This window comes from Gymnoscopelus braueri (assembly GCF_963280865.1).
Source record: "Gymnoscopelus braueri genome assembly, chromosome: 14".
NCBI lineage: Eukaryota > Metazoa > Chordata > Actinopteri > Myctophiformes > Myctophidae > Gymnoscopelus > Gymnoscopelus braueri.
In genome coordinates this window covers 13,156,286-13,173,926 of record NC_137619.1, presented here as the reverse complement: position 1 = coordinate 13,173,926, position 17,641 = coordinate 13,156,286, and the positions used below count along the sequence as shown (strand labels likewise).

Sequence of the window (17,641 nt, the reverse complement as noted above, 5' to 3'; positions counted from 1 at the left end):
CGCAACGTTACGTTTAATTGGTACTCCATTCGGCAAAGGCAAAGCTGTTGCTTGCTTGACAAAAGCACTTTGAAATGTGATGATGTGATGATAGCTTGTAGATCTGTTCTTTTTGGGAGACAATGCAGGGGTCTATTTAGTGAAGTCGTACTTCCGTTCTGCAAATGATAGGTCTAATCCTGATCAGCGTTGGTTTGTTTCATTGGTGGCTTTCTTTTATGTTACTTTAATAGAGCCGGATTTGAGTAGCACACTTATAAATATGCGGAGTCGCAGAACTATTGAGAGAGAATTGCAACACTTCCATTGACTAACGTTGTAACGTGGACTATTCTCATAATAATCAAACATACGATACCAAAATCAACTTGGTTCACAATGCATCACATCGTGACGCATTGTGAGCTTATAGATCGGCTTTTTTCAAATAATAGCCGATTTACAGTATTTAGGGTTAAAGTGGTTAAACTTTGATGCTATATTACCTCATTTTGCTGGGGGCCCCCTGGAACCTCTTCAAGGACCCCTGGGGGTCCCCGGACCCCACTTTGAGAAACAAATGGCAGATCTACAGTACAAGCTCACAAAGCGTTGTGAGGTTATATATCGACTATTTTCACTAATAAGGGCTTAAATGGTTAAACTACAGCCATCAAGAACAAATACATAATAATAAAATAAATAGACATAATGTTTGGGGAAAAGTCATATTCTGGATCAGTCTACTACAGAAGAATATGTGACAGGGTTTAATGACAGGGTTAGGGTCTTATGTAAAGTGGATTATCTGACCAAAGCGTGGCTTTTCAGTCTATTCAGTGTTGCTCTGCAACAATGGAGGCTTGTGTTGTGTGTAAATCTACTGGTATTAGACCCACTGACACACTGCAAAAGCCTCTGCTGTCTGTCACATGTCCGTGGATTAAAGTTCTCAGTCACTACGACTGATTTCAGTCATTTTGATTCAATACAAAGCAGCATGTCTTCTATGTCTGTGGTTCTCAAACGTTTTCATTTCAAGGACCCCCAAATTGATATATATTTGGCCGCGGACCCCCATCTGAAAACATGTTGTGCCAGGGACCCCCCAGCAGAGAAGATGCAGGCCTATGTAAAAGAAATCTCAATTATTCATTTTTTTTCAAATACTTTCAAAATTAGCAGATGTACAAGCTTGCTGTGAACTTGTAGATCTGCTATTTTTGAAAAGCCAACGTATAAATGGATAAAGTGGCTATTGGTTAAAATGATGGTGATGCTATGTTGTTAACTACTTTAGCTTGGGACCCCCTGAACCCCCCCCCCCCCCCCAAGGACCCCTGGGGGTCCCTGGACCCCACTGTGAGAACCAATGTTGTTCTATGGAAGCACACCGAAAATAGCCGATCAACAATCAAATAGCTTGTAGATGTAGCTATTTTTGGTTGTTTGTTATTTTAAGATTGTAGAGTATTTGAAGTGGTCATACTAGCAGTAGAATATATTATAGAGTGTTTGAATTGATCACACTATAGCAATAGAATACCTGTGTCAGAGGCATCTTCAAATAAAACCCTAATGCTCTCAGATATTTCATAAAAGCAAATGTTAAAGCCTCGCTCTGCAATTTCTTCCTGGTTGGCTGCATGTAGAACAGCAGGAACGTCTGGAGACTCAGTAGCTAGGCCTCAGACGCGCCTCCACAGGAGACATGGCTCACATCTGAACCCATTTGATTTGGCGTTAGAACACCGTTGCGACCGCATGCCCTTGCTGACATTGACCCCAGGCAGGGTTCAAACGCACGACCATACGTACGAAAGGCGCGTGCTCTAACCGCTACACTAGGGCGTCCATGATACACATATTGTGCCAAATTGTTTAGGGGGTGAGGGGCTCCTTTCATGCTGTTTCACAAATCACAGATTGACAAACCTTTCAGTCGTGATATTTTAATTTAGCTTTAATCCATGCATGTCCATCCATTCCTCTGCTGTATTAGTAGGCCTGTCTGACACCATCATTCAATTTTTTGGTTGGCGAATAATTGCAATCAACGATTTAATAGTGTTTTTGACATTGGAACATTGGAACATATGAATCAAAATGACATTTATTTTTGCCTTCAGAAAGGGTACACAACCGTAAGCTTGCATTAAAACTCTGATATCTGCACATGTGTTTGTGTGGGCGGCTGCTGTTTTGTTCCTTTTAATTTGTGAATACAATAAATATTATAATTAAATTATTAGACGTGTTCGCCTACTGCCAAGGTTATAATATATTTGTAGGGTGTATCATTTCTCTCTGTAATGAGCGTGCACAAAATACTGATAGTAAATAAAATAAATCACAAGCCGGTTTTATGTAGTTTTATATCGTCTCTGTTGGGTGGAAACCAAAACTGTTGCTTTTTAGGCTTTTTTTCAGGAGATGCCTGAAGAAGGTCTATGTGACGAAACGTTGCTTAAATAACAAAAGTGTTCTTATTGTGCAAGTGCAGACGGTGTGTCATCTTATTGTATTCTGCTTTTCAGGATTCGCATTCAAAAATGGCAAAAGTAGCGTGGTTGTCACAAAATCCCAAGGCAAATGGTCTTGTCATCTCATAGCAAAGCAGTGTGCCTCTGCACACCGTTTGGGATCCACTGAGCTATGCTGTGTGTTTTATTCTCCTGACTGATATAACCTTCACTGAACTCGGGCATGATTCATATCTCTGGCATCCATCACTTGCTGCTAAAGCACTTTTTCTTCCAGAGAGAAGTGGACGAGTAGTGGAACAGAATTAAGTCTAAATTATGCTTCAGTGAGGTTGACTTTTTTTACTCCATCTGCTGAGTGCGGCATTGATGTCAGAATTATGGTTAATTATATTTACAAAAAGATGGGAGAGAAGTCAGAGAACCCTGCCAGTAAGCCCTGGCAAATATGGATATAGATGGGGATATTAAGATGAGATAACTAGAGACCTAGATCACCTCTTCATCTTCTCTTCATGTTTTAATGAAAATATGCGATTACATTTTTATTGAGACATTTTTTAGACTGCTCCAAAGCCCCCCAAAAAATGTGAGATAAGATCTTGAGCCAGATGCTTTGAGGACAGACAGGCAGGCGAGGCAGCACAGGGTGGGTGAGGGAGAGAGATTGGTGGGTATTTATTTAGATAGCAGCCATCCTCCTGCGCTCAGAGGATGAAGTGATGCCTCTTCAGTGTCCATGCAATCCATAACTGTGATTGCTTCACCTGCCTCCTCTCTTCTCCTCTCCTCTCTCCCCACCCCACCAACCACATCCACTTGCACTTATCCTCCTCCACCCCATCCCTTTGATCTACCTTTTTTTTACCATTTAGCTGCCCCCCGCCCGCCCCACCTCCCCCGACACCAACAGTATAAGAGATGTTCTGGCAGAGACACCATACAGGCAAAAAACAGGTTTAGTTTTTTACCTGTCTTTCCAGCTGAACTGACCAGCTGTTAAGTTGTTCAGCTGAGCTGACCGTGTAGCTTGTAGATCGGCTATTCTTGCTGCTTTTGTGTGACACTGTAGTATGACGAAATAGGGTTAATTTACGGAAATAAATGAATGATAGAAAGAAAAAGTTTAAATATAGAGATACAGGGTTTATTCTGCCCAACGGCAACAGTATAATCCAAGCCTCTACCAAAGTTAAACATCACTTTAACTTGGCAGAATAAGAATGGCACCAAAGTGGGAGGTTTTTGTGGTAAAGGTTTGAGTTTTCTCTCGTGAAATGATAGTAATCTTGCTCAGAAAGATGGATGTATTGATGAAAATCAAATTGCCTTCAAAACGGCAACACCACAGGGAAGCAGGAGAGCGGAAGAATGAGTCGGAGAATAGGACAACGGTGTGAAATCTCTGCTGTTACACCACGAGGAAAGAGAACAAGACTTACTAGCCACAGGATTCTCATCTTGTCAAGTTGTGTCTGCCATCGTTACAATGTGTGGGGTTCAGTGGTTTAATATGTATGAAGCATTATGCTCTGTTGGCGTTGGCGGTATCAATTTTTTCATACCGTAATAACTTCCTGACGTTTCATCAGGGTTTATGACTATTTGTTCTACAATCGCCCTTACCCCTTTCTCTCCCTAGTTTAGTCATTCAATTCCTCCCCACACACACATTTGTGTGCGTTGTCACTGCTGTTGTACCCTACTGGCTCACCTGCAAGTAAGGAGCCCCCACCACCAGGATTACGCAGAGCCTCCGTCCTGCTCCTCCCGCCCAACCTTTTGCACCTTATGTCTACACATAGCCTCATGTTATAGCCTTTTTTGTGTTTTTTCCTAATGAAGTCGATTTTTTATTGTTTTCTCCTCCCCCCCATGTAAAGCGTCTTTGGGTTTTAGATATTATTAGTATTATACCTGCTGCTATGTGGACCTAACGATGCGTTGCCACTCTTTTGCACCTTATGTCTAACCTTTTGTACATACTGCTGTTTATTCTGCTTGTGTGTATATGTTACTATCGTACTGGGTCACGGTCTCACATAGTTTTTTTATATTGGAAATCCCATAGGGAAATCCTGAGATTGTGTCATATAAGAACTGTGTTCCAAAAATGTACAAATCAGCCGGGTCGCGGACCACCAGAGTCGAAAGCTCACGGATTGGCCGTTTCTTTTTGTTGTCAACAAATCTTTTTCAATCGTATTGTTTTCACGCTTGTATATGCGTAATATATATACATTATGTCGATATCTTTTGTCTCTTATCTTTTTCTTTAATTCCTGTAAAACAACAAAATGACGGAGCTTGCACAAAAACTAATTTCACCCACTGATTTACACCTGTAAACCTGTGATGTGACAAATAAAACTATTCTGAAAAAAAACTTTATTTAAAAAAATGTAGCTGCTTGTGTATAGCATATTGTCCAGACTATAGCCTACAGTGCTGCGTGTCTAATTTGCATTTAGCCTACTTAGACAAGTCTTGCTGTGTTAAATGCTTAATGGCCCATAGAATAATGATTAGCTAGGAGATGAGCACCCTTCTTCCATAGACTGAGCTTACACAGCTGGAGGAGCCGACACATCAGTGATACATCAGTAGGTTGAACACAGATAAAGTGCAGGTGCTGGTGCACTTCAATCAAATCGTGAGGCTAAAAGGCCTATATTATACCAGTGGTTTTATACCAACGTTTTCATGTCAAGGACCGCCACATTTTAATGTGTATTTATCCGTGGACCTCTACCCCATCTGAAAATACTTTGTGCCAGATTTGTGTTGTTAAAGGTAGGGTAGGTGATATTTTTTGGTGAAAACAATGTTTTTTTTGTTAAAAGGTTTAATGATAATAGTGTTTGTCTCCCGGTCTCTCCAGCTCTTTAATAAACAGGAAAAAAAAATGTCAGGTGGGTTACAAATTTTCAGCGAATCAGGAGAGAGTACCCATTTATTAGCTTATAGTTATATTAGTTTATCCTGTATCCTGTGTGAGTTCTCTCTCCTTATAAAATTGGTATTCTTTTGAGAATATCCGATCTACAAGCTCACAACGCACCGCGATGCAACGCGTTATGAGCTTGCAGATCGGATATTTTACTTTTGAGTTAAAGTGGTAAACTGATTCTGACGCTATATTATTTACACGTCTCCAGCAATTTTTTTTGCTGGAGACCCCCTGGAACTTTGACAAAGAGAATGCGAGCACTCCTCAGTTGAATAGTTCACAGTTCACGTTTATCGGGTGCACCGTTGTAGCGGAAAGAATATCTTTGAAAAGACCACCAGCACTCACTTGGTCCTTTCAGGATCTCTTATTTATTGAAAAGCCCCAGCAGCAGATCAAACGCAACGTTTCGGCCTACGGCCTTCCTCAGCGTGAATAGGCTGTACGTCCGCCACGTTTGATTTGCTGCTCCGGCTTTTCAATAAATAAGAGATCCTAAAAGCAAGTTAACCAAGTCAGTGCTGCTGGTGATCTTTTCCCAAAAAAATAACAGCCCTGGAACCCCCTCAAGGACCCCTGGGGGTCCCCGGACCCCACTGGCCTGAAAGTCACCTCAAGCTAATAGTTCTATGTGGCAACACTGTTCATGAATCCTTATAAATTCATAATGTAACTGATTAGCTACAGTAGGAGGCCCTAATGGAGCAGGAATGGCTAAATTCCCAGTTGTTAGATTTTAATGTCATTTTATATCAAAATGTGCCATGAAAATGTTTTGGATGGTGTTGAAAATCAGGATTTCTAAATATGCCTGTATTATACCATAATACCTTGATACCTTAATACCGCCCAAGCCTCGTGTGTGTGGTGTCTGCTCTGCATTCCAACAACACAGCACGGATAACAAAACAAGTAAATAGAAGAGCGTGTGTGTGTGTGTGTGCGTGTGCGTGCGTGACTGTGTGTGCTTGTGTGTTTGTGTGTGTGTGTGAGCCAGGTGCTCCTGACAATAAACGATGATGTCTCTGTCAGGAGTGTTGATAGCATGAAATGTTGATTCAGAAACATGCTTTGATATGATATTGTTGATGCATGAGCGTAACTCCCTGTCCCTCTCGCGCGTATGCTATGAAAGCTGATTTTGCGGCTTATCACCTGCAGCCCAGAATAAAGCCCCCCCAAAGAATGCATGACGCTGAATACCTCAGACAGACACAGGGCTATACGGTAACAAATAAACCCCTATCTGTATCTTCCATACTGTCACAGCATGGCTTTCCTGTACATCTGTATACGCTATTATGTACACAGGACATAAGCTCCCCTTTGCATATCATTGTCACTGCATGGGTTTGAATAACACCGTTTGAGTCCTGTCTGGCACTATCGCTTTTTGGTACTGAATGACTGTCTAGCACTATCACTGTCTGAATGACTATGAATATACATTATAGGACTGTCAGTATGTACTCAATTCTGACACTCTTCAGACATCCTTGATATCTGCTGCTTGCTACACAGGAGACCGTGGCACTCTATTTTTAAGTGCACTCCAAATGTATATCTTTTTATATTGGATATTGTTTTTTTTGGTATTTGACATTCTCCTTTTTGATTATCTTTTGAACTGGAAGCTTGTACAGGAAACACATAATCTCACCCACTCTTTTTGCACCTGTTCAACTTGTGATGTGACAATAAACTTGGAAGTTGAATTCTATCTGTAGTTAAAGCCAGCTGTTGTTGCCGTGAGAGAGGCTGAGATGATGGCATTGAACGACTGCACAGTATAAAGTTCTGCCAGGACCACTTTTTGTCAAATTAAAAACATTTAATGGCACATTTAAACGGTCATTTAATTGCAATTATTCATGCAAATGTTATTATGTTTGGCGGCATGGCTCTGTTCTGGGATATCCCCCCCTCCCTTGGTACTACAGATACAGAGCAGCGGCAATAATGACATCAGACAGTGACATTGGTATGATCAGACGGGCATAAAAGCTGGGGACCCCCTGGACATGGTTCTGGAACAGTGTTGCCATGTATGCTTATTATAAGCGACTTTGGGCTTGCCTTGTTTTTATGTAAAGTTGCTTGGTGGTTGTGTTTTTTTTTGGGCTTGTTTCCAAAGTGTAGTTGCTTATTTCGGGCTTGCTTCCTAATGTTGTTTAAACCAGTGGTCCTGAAACATTTTCATGTCAAGCAAGGACCCCCAAATTAAGATGTAGGCTATTTGTCTGCAGACCCCTATCTGAAAATGTTGTTAAATGTTGTTAATGTTTAAACAATATTCAAAAGTGTTCACATTTTCTTCAAGATTCTTTTGAGAATAGCAGATCTACAAGGCAAGCTTGTGGGCTTGTAGATCTGCTATTTTCAAATAGCCGAGGTATATAGGTTTAAAGGTATGTAGGTTTAAAGCTTAGTCACTTCTGTTGGGCTTGTTTTAGCTTGTTTCTCTCGCAAAACCTGGCAACACTGGTCTGGAGGTGGGTTTGCAGGTAGATATGCGTATGCTGCAGCAGGAACAGACTAAAGATGAGGCATTTATAAAGAGCGCTCCGTAACATTAATGGACACTGACAGCTGACTGAGAGACCGCTGATAATAGAGTAGCTTGGGAGGAATCAACTGATGGCTTTAGAAGTGAACTTGACTATTATGTCTTCCTGGCAAAAAGCTTTCACTTGCAAGAGTGAGAGAGGCTTAATATATATTATTTAGTTGTTTTCACTCTTCAGTTTGTTTAAGACTGCTGTGACTTCTAGTCGTGTAAATCTTGGCTATGACAGTCCCGCTGTAATAGGTTTAGATTTTATTTGAGACCAATAAAGCAAATAAATGTTGAGTTGATTATGTTCAAGTATGTATGAAGGTGTATTTACAGTGGGTTATTCTAGGGTAAGTGTGTTTGCCCTCCACTGACTCAAATCATAGGATAGCAGCAAACTTAGAATTGCCGCTTCACGCCCTCCCAATTCTCCCGCTTCAAATTGTACTTTTTAAATTGGAATAGAATAATAATAGATTAGAATTTAATACTACTTTGTGAATTTGAATAAAATGAATAGAACGCTACATTATTAATCCCCAAAGACAAATGAATGTTCCACATTGAAGACCATCCAGTCAACCCATACACCAAGGATTTCCAAACTTTTCAGGCTGTGACCCCCCCAAAATAATCAAAATAACCCCCCACCCTGACAAGCACTTGGAATTGTAGGAGTTGAGGCATCACATTTAGTTTGACTCGGTTCCACAGATACACATTGTGAAAATAGACGATTTTCACAATGTTTGCCTCTTTCTTACATAATATTTGAGAATTTGGCCAATTCGGTATTAAAAAAGGTCTTAAAAGTCATTACATTGTAACTTTAGAAATATGCAGCTACCCTGTCATACACGTATGCTGTATGTTGGTTTGTTTACTGATGACTGAGAAAACAATGTTGCACATGAAGCTAATCATCTGGGGACCCCCCAAAATAATTTCGGGTCCCGACCCCAAGTTTGGGAAACACTGCCATACACAGAGACAGGGGCCCGGGGGCACAAAGACAGGAGCTGGTTTCTCATCTTCTTCACTCTGACCACCTTCTGTTTGCCAGCTGTCATTTTGCTCGATTCTTGTGCCAACTGGTGAGTGTTTTGGAACTGGCAACCTTTGTGCTGCTAATCCGCTTCTCTAATCTCTGGGGCTTATCTTGGGCCGTATACCTGTTATTTTTACCCACCCCACCCTAATATACTGTAGCTGCAGGCTAGAACCGGCCCCTAGCAAAACAATGGTCTGGTCATCAGTGGTGGAAAAAGTACTAAATGTTTTTACTTAAGTAAAGGTAAAGGTATTGCAATATAGAAATACTCTGTTACAGGTAAAAGTCTGGAATTCAAAATGTACTTGAGTAAAAGTACAAAAGTATTGGTATCAAAATGTACTGAAAGTACCAATAGTAGAAAGTACTCATTATGCAGAATGTCCCATTTCAAGTTTTCAAATGTATAAAAATCTTTTGAAAATAGCAGATCTACAAGCTCACAATGTTTCGTGTCGCGACACATTGTGAGCTTGTAGATCGGCTATTTTCAAATGGCCTAAATATATATATGGCTGACGTGGTTAATGTATGATTTGTTATAATAATCCAAATCTATAAGTAACTATAGTAACTAAAGTTTTCAAATAAATGTAGTGGAGTAAAAGTACAATATTTTGATCCGAGATGTAGTGGAGTAGAAGTAAAAGTATTGGAAATTGGAAACACAAGTAAAGAACAAATACCCCAAAATTTTACTTAAGTACAGTACTTAAGTAAATGTACTTAGTTACTTTTCATCACTGCTGGTCATCAACTGCTGCACGGCCGATACTGCTGTAGCGAGTGTTTGTGTGTGGCATGTGTGGGTTGGGAGGCAATTACATAACGACTCAAACTTTTTCACCTCAAGGACCCCCGCTTTGGTATGCATTAGGCCACGGTCCACGGACCCCTATAACTCAGAGTGTACAAATAGAATTCCATTTGTAAACACACGCTTGAGTTACAGACCCGTAAGGATACATTTGGTTCTGAACTATCAAATCCTTTAGCTGGGGACCCCCTGGAACCCCCACAATGACCCCAGGCGGTCCCCAGAACCCGTTTTGAGAACCAGTGGTCTACAGTACACCATGAATGAACCTTTCTCTCGTGTGTTTTTTGTCTTCCAGGTGGGCAGGCAGTAAGGCTTGACAGAAGATGAGGCAGAGGTGGACTCTCTTCAGATGGCTGGGGACAAGCATGGCAATCCTCTCTCTGCTAGCCTACAGCTGGGGCCAGGACACCGAAGGTATGGAGGACATCGTTCACTAAGGGGCGAATGTATACTTTGTTGCAAGCCCTGTGTCAGATTTTTAAAAAACAGAAGAACAAACCAGGAAAATAACTGATGTTAAACTGAAAAACGTGACAAGTGACAGCAGGGACCCTCTGGCCTTTGTCATCTTCAGTGTTATGATTTTTTTTCTTTTTGCAGACTTATGTTGATGCGTTTAGGTTGTGATCTGGTAGGATGCTTCTTATAAACCGTGTGTGTGTGTGTGTGTGTGTGTGTGTGTTTTGTTGTTTTCAACGGTTTCACCGTGGCAAATGCGCTTCTTCTCCAAACAGCACTGTGACAATGGTGTGAAAAAACAAACACACACATGATTGATGTTCACCGCATCAATGAATATTTTATTGACAGTTACAGTACAGCAGCATGTTATAAAAAGCCAAAGGCTTTGTTTCCATTGTGGTGTAGCGTATCACGCCCGTCATGCAGCGACAGGTATCTGGAGTCGGTTTGTAGCTTCATGACGCTGGCTTCCACTGAAAATGACTCGTAGCCTGTTGCTATAGTATGAACACAGTCAACAACTTTGTGCTGTGAACAATACAATCACAGAGGAGAAGCTTATTTGACTTTGTGATGAACTAGTTGGCTCTGGTCCTCTGTGTACTGGAAATGCTCCCAGACATTTGACCATGAAACAGAGATAGCCACTGACATAAAATCTGCGCTAGAATGCATTTTTTTGTTGCATGTTTTTCAGGCCAAGGACCCTTTAGTTGAGATGGAGATGAAGCAGTGACCCCCACTAAATATTGTAAAAAAAAAAATGTTGCAGATTAAACTTTTTCATAGATTTCACAGATAGCTTCCTTGACTTGTTTGACAGCACTGTCATCAGTGTATGTTGGATTCATGTTAATGTGTGTTTTCAGACATTTAACCACTTAAACCCTCAATACTTAGTAAACTTGACCTTTGGCTCTGTACTTGGTCTGCTCTTTTTGTACCCTCTACTCCAAACCTCTTTGCCGATAATAGCAGATCTACAAGCTCGCAACGCCCCCCCCCCCCCCCCCCCCCCCCCAAGCAATTCTGCTTTTTTCGTCTGATGTTCACCTCATAATAGGGATCCCAGGGTTCATGTAAAAAAAAAGTTCCTATCAGACAAATGTTTGTCGGCCCCCCTGTAGTAACTCTGAGGACCCCCTAAGGGTCCCGGACCGCCTGTTGAAGACCCCTGCATTAAAAAGGAATGAACTGCTACGGTGGTTATTAATAATAATTGTTTTGTGTCAGACAGCGTGTGAATTAATTCAGTAATGTGATATACACCTACGTAGAGCACAAAGAAAAGTCATCCCTGGATAATGAAATATGGAGAATTTAATCATCTTTCTTAGCAAAATGAATAGCCTGCCTCCCCAATGGGCAATGTTAATGGTTTATATGTTTTAGTGAATGAAAGAATGTCGTCTTATTCCAAGACGAGGGCACTGTTCTGGCCCTACGTTTAATGTTATGTACAAGCTTGAGTTTAATGAGAGTCGAGATGATTATTTTTGGTCATTGTCCGTGATATATACAGCCCAATAGAAAATGATTTAGTTCGCGCTGATGCACAGTTGTACTGCTGCCAAGCATTTACAAAAGCCTTTGATACAAATGCCATTTGGAGGTCAGGGAAAAAATCAATTTGATTTAATCGAATAAGAGGGACTGTAAAGATATCACTGTCACGCGTGGCTTTGAATATTCCGGATGCTTCTCCAATGTAAATCGCTTTGCTCTCACGAAGCGAAGGCTTTTAAAAGTCCCCCCGAAATATTGCTCTGAAGACGTTATTGAAAAGGGAGTGCATAAATCCGCCTATCTCCAACAGTCCAGTGATCGTGCAAAGAGGATTCGTCTGGTAGCTCGTGTGCAACGTTCCCCCCGTTACGGAGAGGAAAGTCTAAGCATATCGCTTCGACTCGTCTGCCGTGTAGGAGATGCCAGGTGCCGTGTGCGGTGTGCGCGCGCGCGCGCGCGTGTGTGTGTGCGTGCACGTGTCCTTGTATTACTATACACCAGGGCCAAATGTCTGCACAAGTATAGTAGAATTTGACAAATAGACATTACATTTTCCTGGAGGACAGTTGTTTAACCCATTCAATCCGGGAACGCATACTGTGTCATTTTAGATTTTCTTTAGCTTTAATTATACTTTGACTATTCAAAAATACCAGATATACAAGCTCATAGTGCCGCGCTATGAAAGGGTGTGACTCGACCCGCGCTATGCATCTTTCTATATCAGTGGTTCTCAAACTTTTTCATGTCAAGGACCACCCAAAATGTTATGTATTTGGCCGGGACCCCCCATCTCAAAAAAGTTTGTTCCAGGGACCCCCAGAAGCAAATATTTGAGTTAAACATTTTTGCTTAAAAAAATTAAATAATAATCAAAGATTTGCACACATTTTCAAGTTAAAAAAAATAAAGCAGATCTACAAGCTTGTAGCACGGCACTCGGTGCCGCGCTATGAGCTTGTAGATCTACTATTTTTGAATAGCCAGTCCTATTTAAATCAGACTCACTCAAGCCTTTGCCAGCTTGTTTTGTGTTTCTTGCCAAGCTGGTAAGTGTGTGTGTGCCTGCGTGCGTGTGCATGTGTGCGTGTGCGTGCGTGCCAGTGTGCGTTGACAGTCCTGTGAAGCAGTAAGATACCGAGATAAAGCCACGCTTCAGTCGACACGTGACAACACTGTACTGTACATGTACTGTACATGACCCAGGTCAACGTTCACACACTGTACCTTTCAAACTGCCATGTTATCTCTCCTCTCCTTGCAACCTCCGTTTCTCTCCGTTCCCTTCTTCTCCCTCCCCCCTCTGTTCCCTCCCTCTCCCTCTCCCTCCCTCCTCTGTTCCTCCCCTTTCATCCTCTCATCAGCCTCTGTTCTTGATTTCTTTCCAGGATCACTTAGGTGTGAAATAATGCCATAAATCTGTGTAATCCTGTGCCATGGCTTTATTCAGATCAAAGAGAGGTTTTCCTTTCTTTCTTTTTTTTCTTCTTTTTTTTATTTACGGCATGGTGCAGAAATTGGCCAGCTGTCTATCATCAAACAATCATATTTGAACTTGGAACCCCCCCCCCCCCCCCCCACACACACACACACACACACACACACACACAAACACACCTTGACAAGCACTTGGAGTTGAGGCATTACATTTAGTTTGACTTGGTTCCACAGGTAAATATTGTGAAAATAGCAGATCTACAGGCTCACCACGTCTCGCATTTTTTGCCTCTTTCTTAGGTAATATTTGACAATCTGGCCTACGTTTGACCAAACATAGTATTGTTTGTTGATTACTTTTGATCCAGCAATGGTCTTTTATAAGGCTGAACGATTAATCGTTTTCAAACCGAAATCGCGATTTGAAACCACGCGATTAGCTAATCGCAAAGGCCGTGATTTTTTTTATTTTTATTTTATCATAATAAATAATTTTAATATTAATATTAATCCCAGAGCACCCGCGGGACTCGTCTCCTTCTCTCCAGAGTGGCTGCCTCTCTCTACAGGGAGCGAGAGGGCAGCGAGCCCCCCCTCTCTCTCTCTCTCTGTCCCTCTCATAGAGTTAGGTCCCTCTTCGTCGGCTACGAGTATTTAAAGTTTGTCGAACGGCCGTGTTGCGCAAGACCCAGATGCCGCGCATAGCGGTAAAACATTATTTTCGGTGCGACACAAGTAGTGTAGTAGTAGTGTTGCTCCTATCTATGTTTGTTTCTGTAAGTGTAACTTATATTTTTCCCATCATTATTAAACTATTACTGTTGGATGCTGTGATCCAATGTAAACAATACGATGGATAGCACTTCCTGGTCAGTGTTGCCAGGTTTTGTGAGAGAAATAAGCAACCCTGTCTATGAAAACAAGCCCAAAAGAAGCGACTATGAACTGTATCTTTGTCACTTATGTACAGTGGTGTAAAAAGTACTCAAATGTTGTGCTTAAGTAAAAGTATCAATACTGCAATGTAGAAGTACTCTGTTGCAAGTAAAAGTCCCAAATTCAAAATTTACTTGAATAAAAGTACAAAAGTATTGGTATAAAAATGTACTTAAAAGTACCAAAAGTAAAAGTACTAATGTTTGAAAATAGCAGATCTACAAGCTCACAACGCGTCGCATCGCGGCGCGTTGTGAGCTTGTAGATATTTTCAAATAACCTAGGTATAAAATAGGGCTAAAGTGGTTAATGTAGGTTTTATAATATTATAATTAAAATCTGCAAAGTAACTAGTCACTAAAGTTTTCAAATAATTGTAGTGGAGTAAAAGTACAATATTTGCCTCTGAGATGTAGTGGAGTAGAAGTTAAAGTATTGGAAATTAGAAATACTCAAGTAAAGTACAAATACCTCAAAATTGTACTTACAGTAGGCAGGCTAAGTAAATGTACTTAGTTACTTTCCACCACTGCGTTATGTATTCTGAGTTTTTCACTTCCAAGGACTAGTAGTAATACAATGTACAGTAGGAGAGGACTTTGCCTTGTGAGACAAAAATTGTTTACACAAAAAGGTAATAATTTGTTTAATTTTTATTTTATTTTTATTCATTGAACTTCATTTCAGAAAAAGCTTCTCTTCTTGTGCCATAAGTTAATGACTTAACAAGTTCAATGTTGGGTTGTTTACAAAAATAAGCTATTTCTATTCCAGCTAAATGTTTAAATATATACATGGGAAAAAAAGTACTTAGAAGATACATGTTGGAAGCAATGAAGCAATTCATATCTTTTAGTTCTCATCCTTATTTATTAGAATCTAGAACAGTAAATAAATGGTATGCCATATGGTAATGTTCCATTACTTCCAATTACTTTTTAAACGTACACAGTGAATACTAAACTGAAGCTTGACTTAAAAAAAGTTAAAGACTTTTTTTTATTTTTAAGAAAATAAAAAAATCGCAATATCAGTCAGAAAAATCGCAATTAGATATTTTTTCCCAAAATCGTTCAGCCCTAGTCTTTTACATCTTTTGTATTTTTGTAGGTATTAAAATGTGCATGGTGCTAAACGGACAGCTCCCTGTATATCGTCTCCGTCGGTCCGACGGTCCAAAACTGTTACTTTTCAGGATTCAAATAAAAAAATAGCAGAAGTAGCAGATCTACAAGCTCAAAACGCGACGCTTCGCGCCACAGGGCATCAATTGACAAAAAAACACAACAAGTTAGAACAGGGAGATAAGAGGTTTCTGCCTGACAGCAACGCTATGAGAGATGTAGTGACTCTGTCCATGGTGCTGAACTGAGCAGCAGCCAGCCAGCCTCTTTTAGACTGGTACTGAACAGAGAGCTCCACAGCTTTTTTTGGCACATTCAGAAAAAGTATCTGGCGACCCCTCTAAATGATTTGGACCCCCAGGTTGAGAACCACTGGAACAGTGGTTCTCAAAGTGTGGTCCAGGGACCCTCAGGGGCTTAGGAGTTGTGATACAGTACGTATATATGTTTAAAGTGATTTTGATCCTATATTAACTACTTAGACCCCCTGGAACCCCCTCAAGGGCTCCTAGGGGTCCACAGACCCCACTTTGATAACCACTCACTGCTATAAGCAGCCATATCAATGTGGACAAAGCTGGTGTTCGCTCATAGTCATTGGTGATGTGTAGGCATTGTTAGAGATACTGTATGCATATCACTGTAGCCCAATTTAAAAAGGAATGAAGGATAGCAATTATCCCACTGCACTCAGACACCAAGAATGTTTTCAATTGACATTTTTAAGATGTAGGCTATTATATTTAGAGGGGGGAGATTCAAGCTAATTAGAGAGATAACGGATAGGCTAATTAATTTAGCTAACTGTCTGACAGCGTCAATTTCACAGTATAGCGCAGCCATGCCGGTTACTAGACTCTGTATCTCTCTATCCTGGTTTGGGGGGGAGTCCTTCCTCTGGCTCCGGATGATTTCCTTTTGGCACTGAGATGAATTGCCTCATGAATGGGCGGCCCTCTGAAGGTGAACGGGCACTTTGTGGTTTGCTTTTTGGATGAGAGCTCGCTCACAGGCTCTGAGCACATTAACCCATTAAGACCGGGAACGAGTCTGTGTTATTTTAAGGTTTCTTTGGCTATTCAAAAATAGCCGATATACAAGCTTGTAGCGTGGCACCGAGTACCGCGCTACGAGCTTGTAGATCTGCTATTTTTGAAAAATCGTGAAAAAAAATTCAAATCTTTGAATATATATATACCGGTATGTATGTGTATGTGTATGTGTATATATATATATATATATATATATACATACACACACATTATTTTTTTTAAGCAAACATTTTAATGTCTTAAAATGTTTTCTAAATCTTCTAAATCCTAACAGTTATTTTAAAAACATATGTTGCTATAATATCAGTGGTTCTCAAACTTTTTTTCCTGTCAAGGACCCCCAAAATGATATGTATTTGGCCGTGGACCCCCATCTCAAAATGAGTTGTTCCAGGGACCCCCCAGAAGCAAAGATTTGAGTTAAAATGTTTGCTTAATTTATTTTTATATATATTCAAAGATTTGCACACATTTTCACGATTTTTCAAAAATAGCAGATCTACAAACTCATAGCGCGGTACAACAAAAAATGACAGATGCTTTCCCGGTCTTATTGGGTTAACGGATAAGTGTTGTCGTGTCGAGTCATGAAAACCACTGACCCCCAATAACAACTGGCTTTGAAACTCTGCGTCGCCTTGTTGTGGAATATGGCTCTGTGGCTGCTTTTATTATTTGTTTGCGCCTTGCAATGTTTTGTCTTCGAATAAGCATCACCGCCTGGCATTTCCTTGGTCGCAGCACACAGTAAACTGTACACATACTTTATTCCCAGCTTCACATACAGTATAGTAGGCTTTGCTGTTAGTGGGTACACACACACACATACACACACACAGAGAGAGCAGCCTCATTTATTATGTTCAGTCAACCTCAGAAAAACAAAGAACGGTGTGCTGAAGGTGTGAAGTAAATGTGTTTGCTGTGTGTGTGCATGCACGAGCATGCGTGTGTGTGTGTGCTTGTGTTGGCGTCTGTATACAAGCTTTGCTGTATACTCTGGGCTGCAATGCACTGTGCTTGTGACAAATTACAACTGATTGGTTGTTCTCCTTGTTTATATTGAGAATATAGGTCACCAGGTCAGGCGCAGTGCCAGGATTTCACTTTTGGATGTGCCAGTTGTAGAAGTGGGTGGGCCCAGCTAGGCTGGTTAGGCCCACCTACAGAGGCACTGCCTGCAGCTGCTGCCTGCTGCAGGTTTGGTTTGTTTTGATTTGGCACAACTGGAGGAATTTTCAGTGTTTTCTTTTTTTTCTCCCCCTTGCACAGCTATGAATATTAACC

The 17,641-nt window shown here is 40.8% G+C and overlaps 1 protein-coding gene across 1 annotated transcript in view; it reads left to right on the top strand.

The window, feature by feature from the left end:
- Window positions 1–17,641, top strand: part of LOC308099801 (protocadherin-15-like) — a gene marked incomplete at its 3' end in the record, with an annotated part of 359,052 nt that overhangs the window by 24,298 nt on the left and 317,113 nt on the right. Inside the window, exon 2 of the mRNA XM_080448598.1 lies at window positions 10,133–10,251. Within this exon, the coding sequence (XP_080304724.1) occupies window positions 10,161–10,251 (91 nt within the window). The 5' untranslated portion in view covers window positions 10,133–10,160. The remainder of the gene's footprint in view (window positions 1–10,132; window positions 10,252–17,641) is intronic.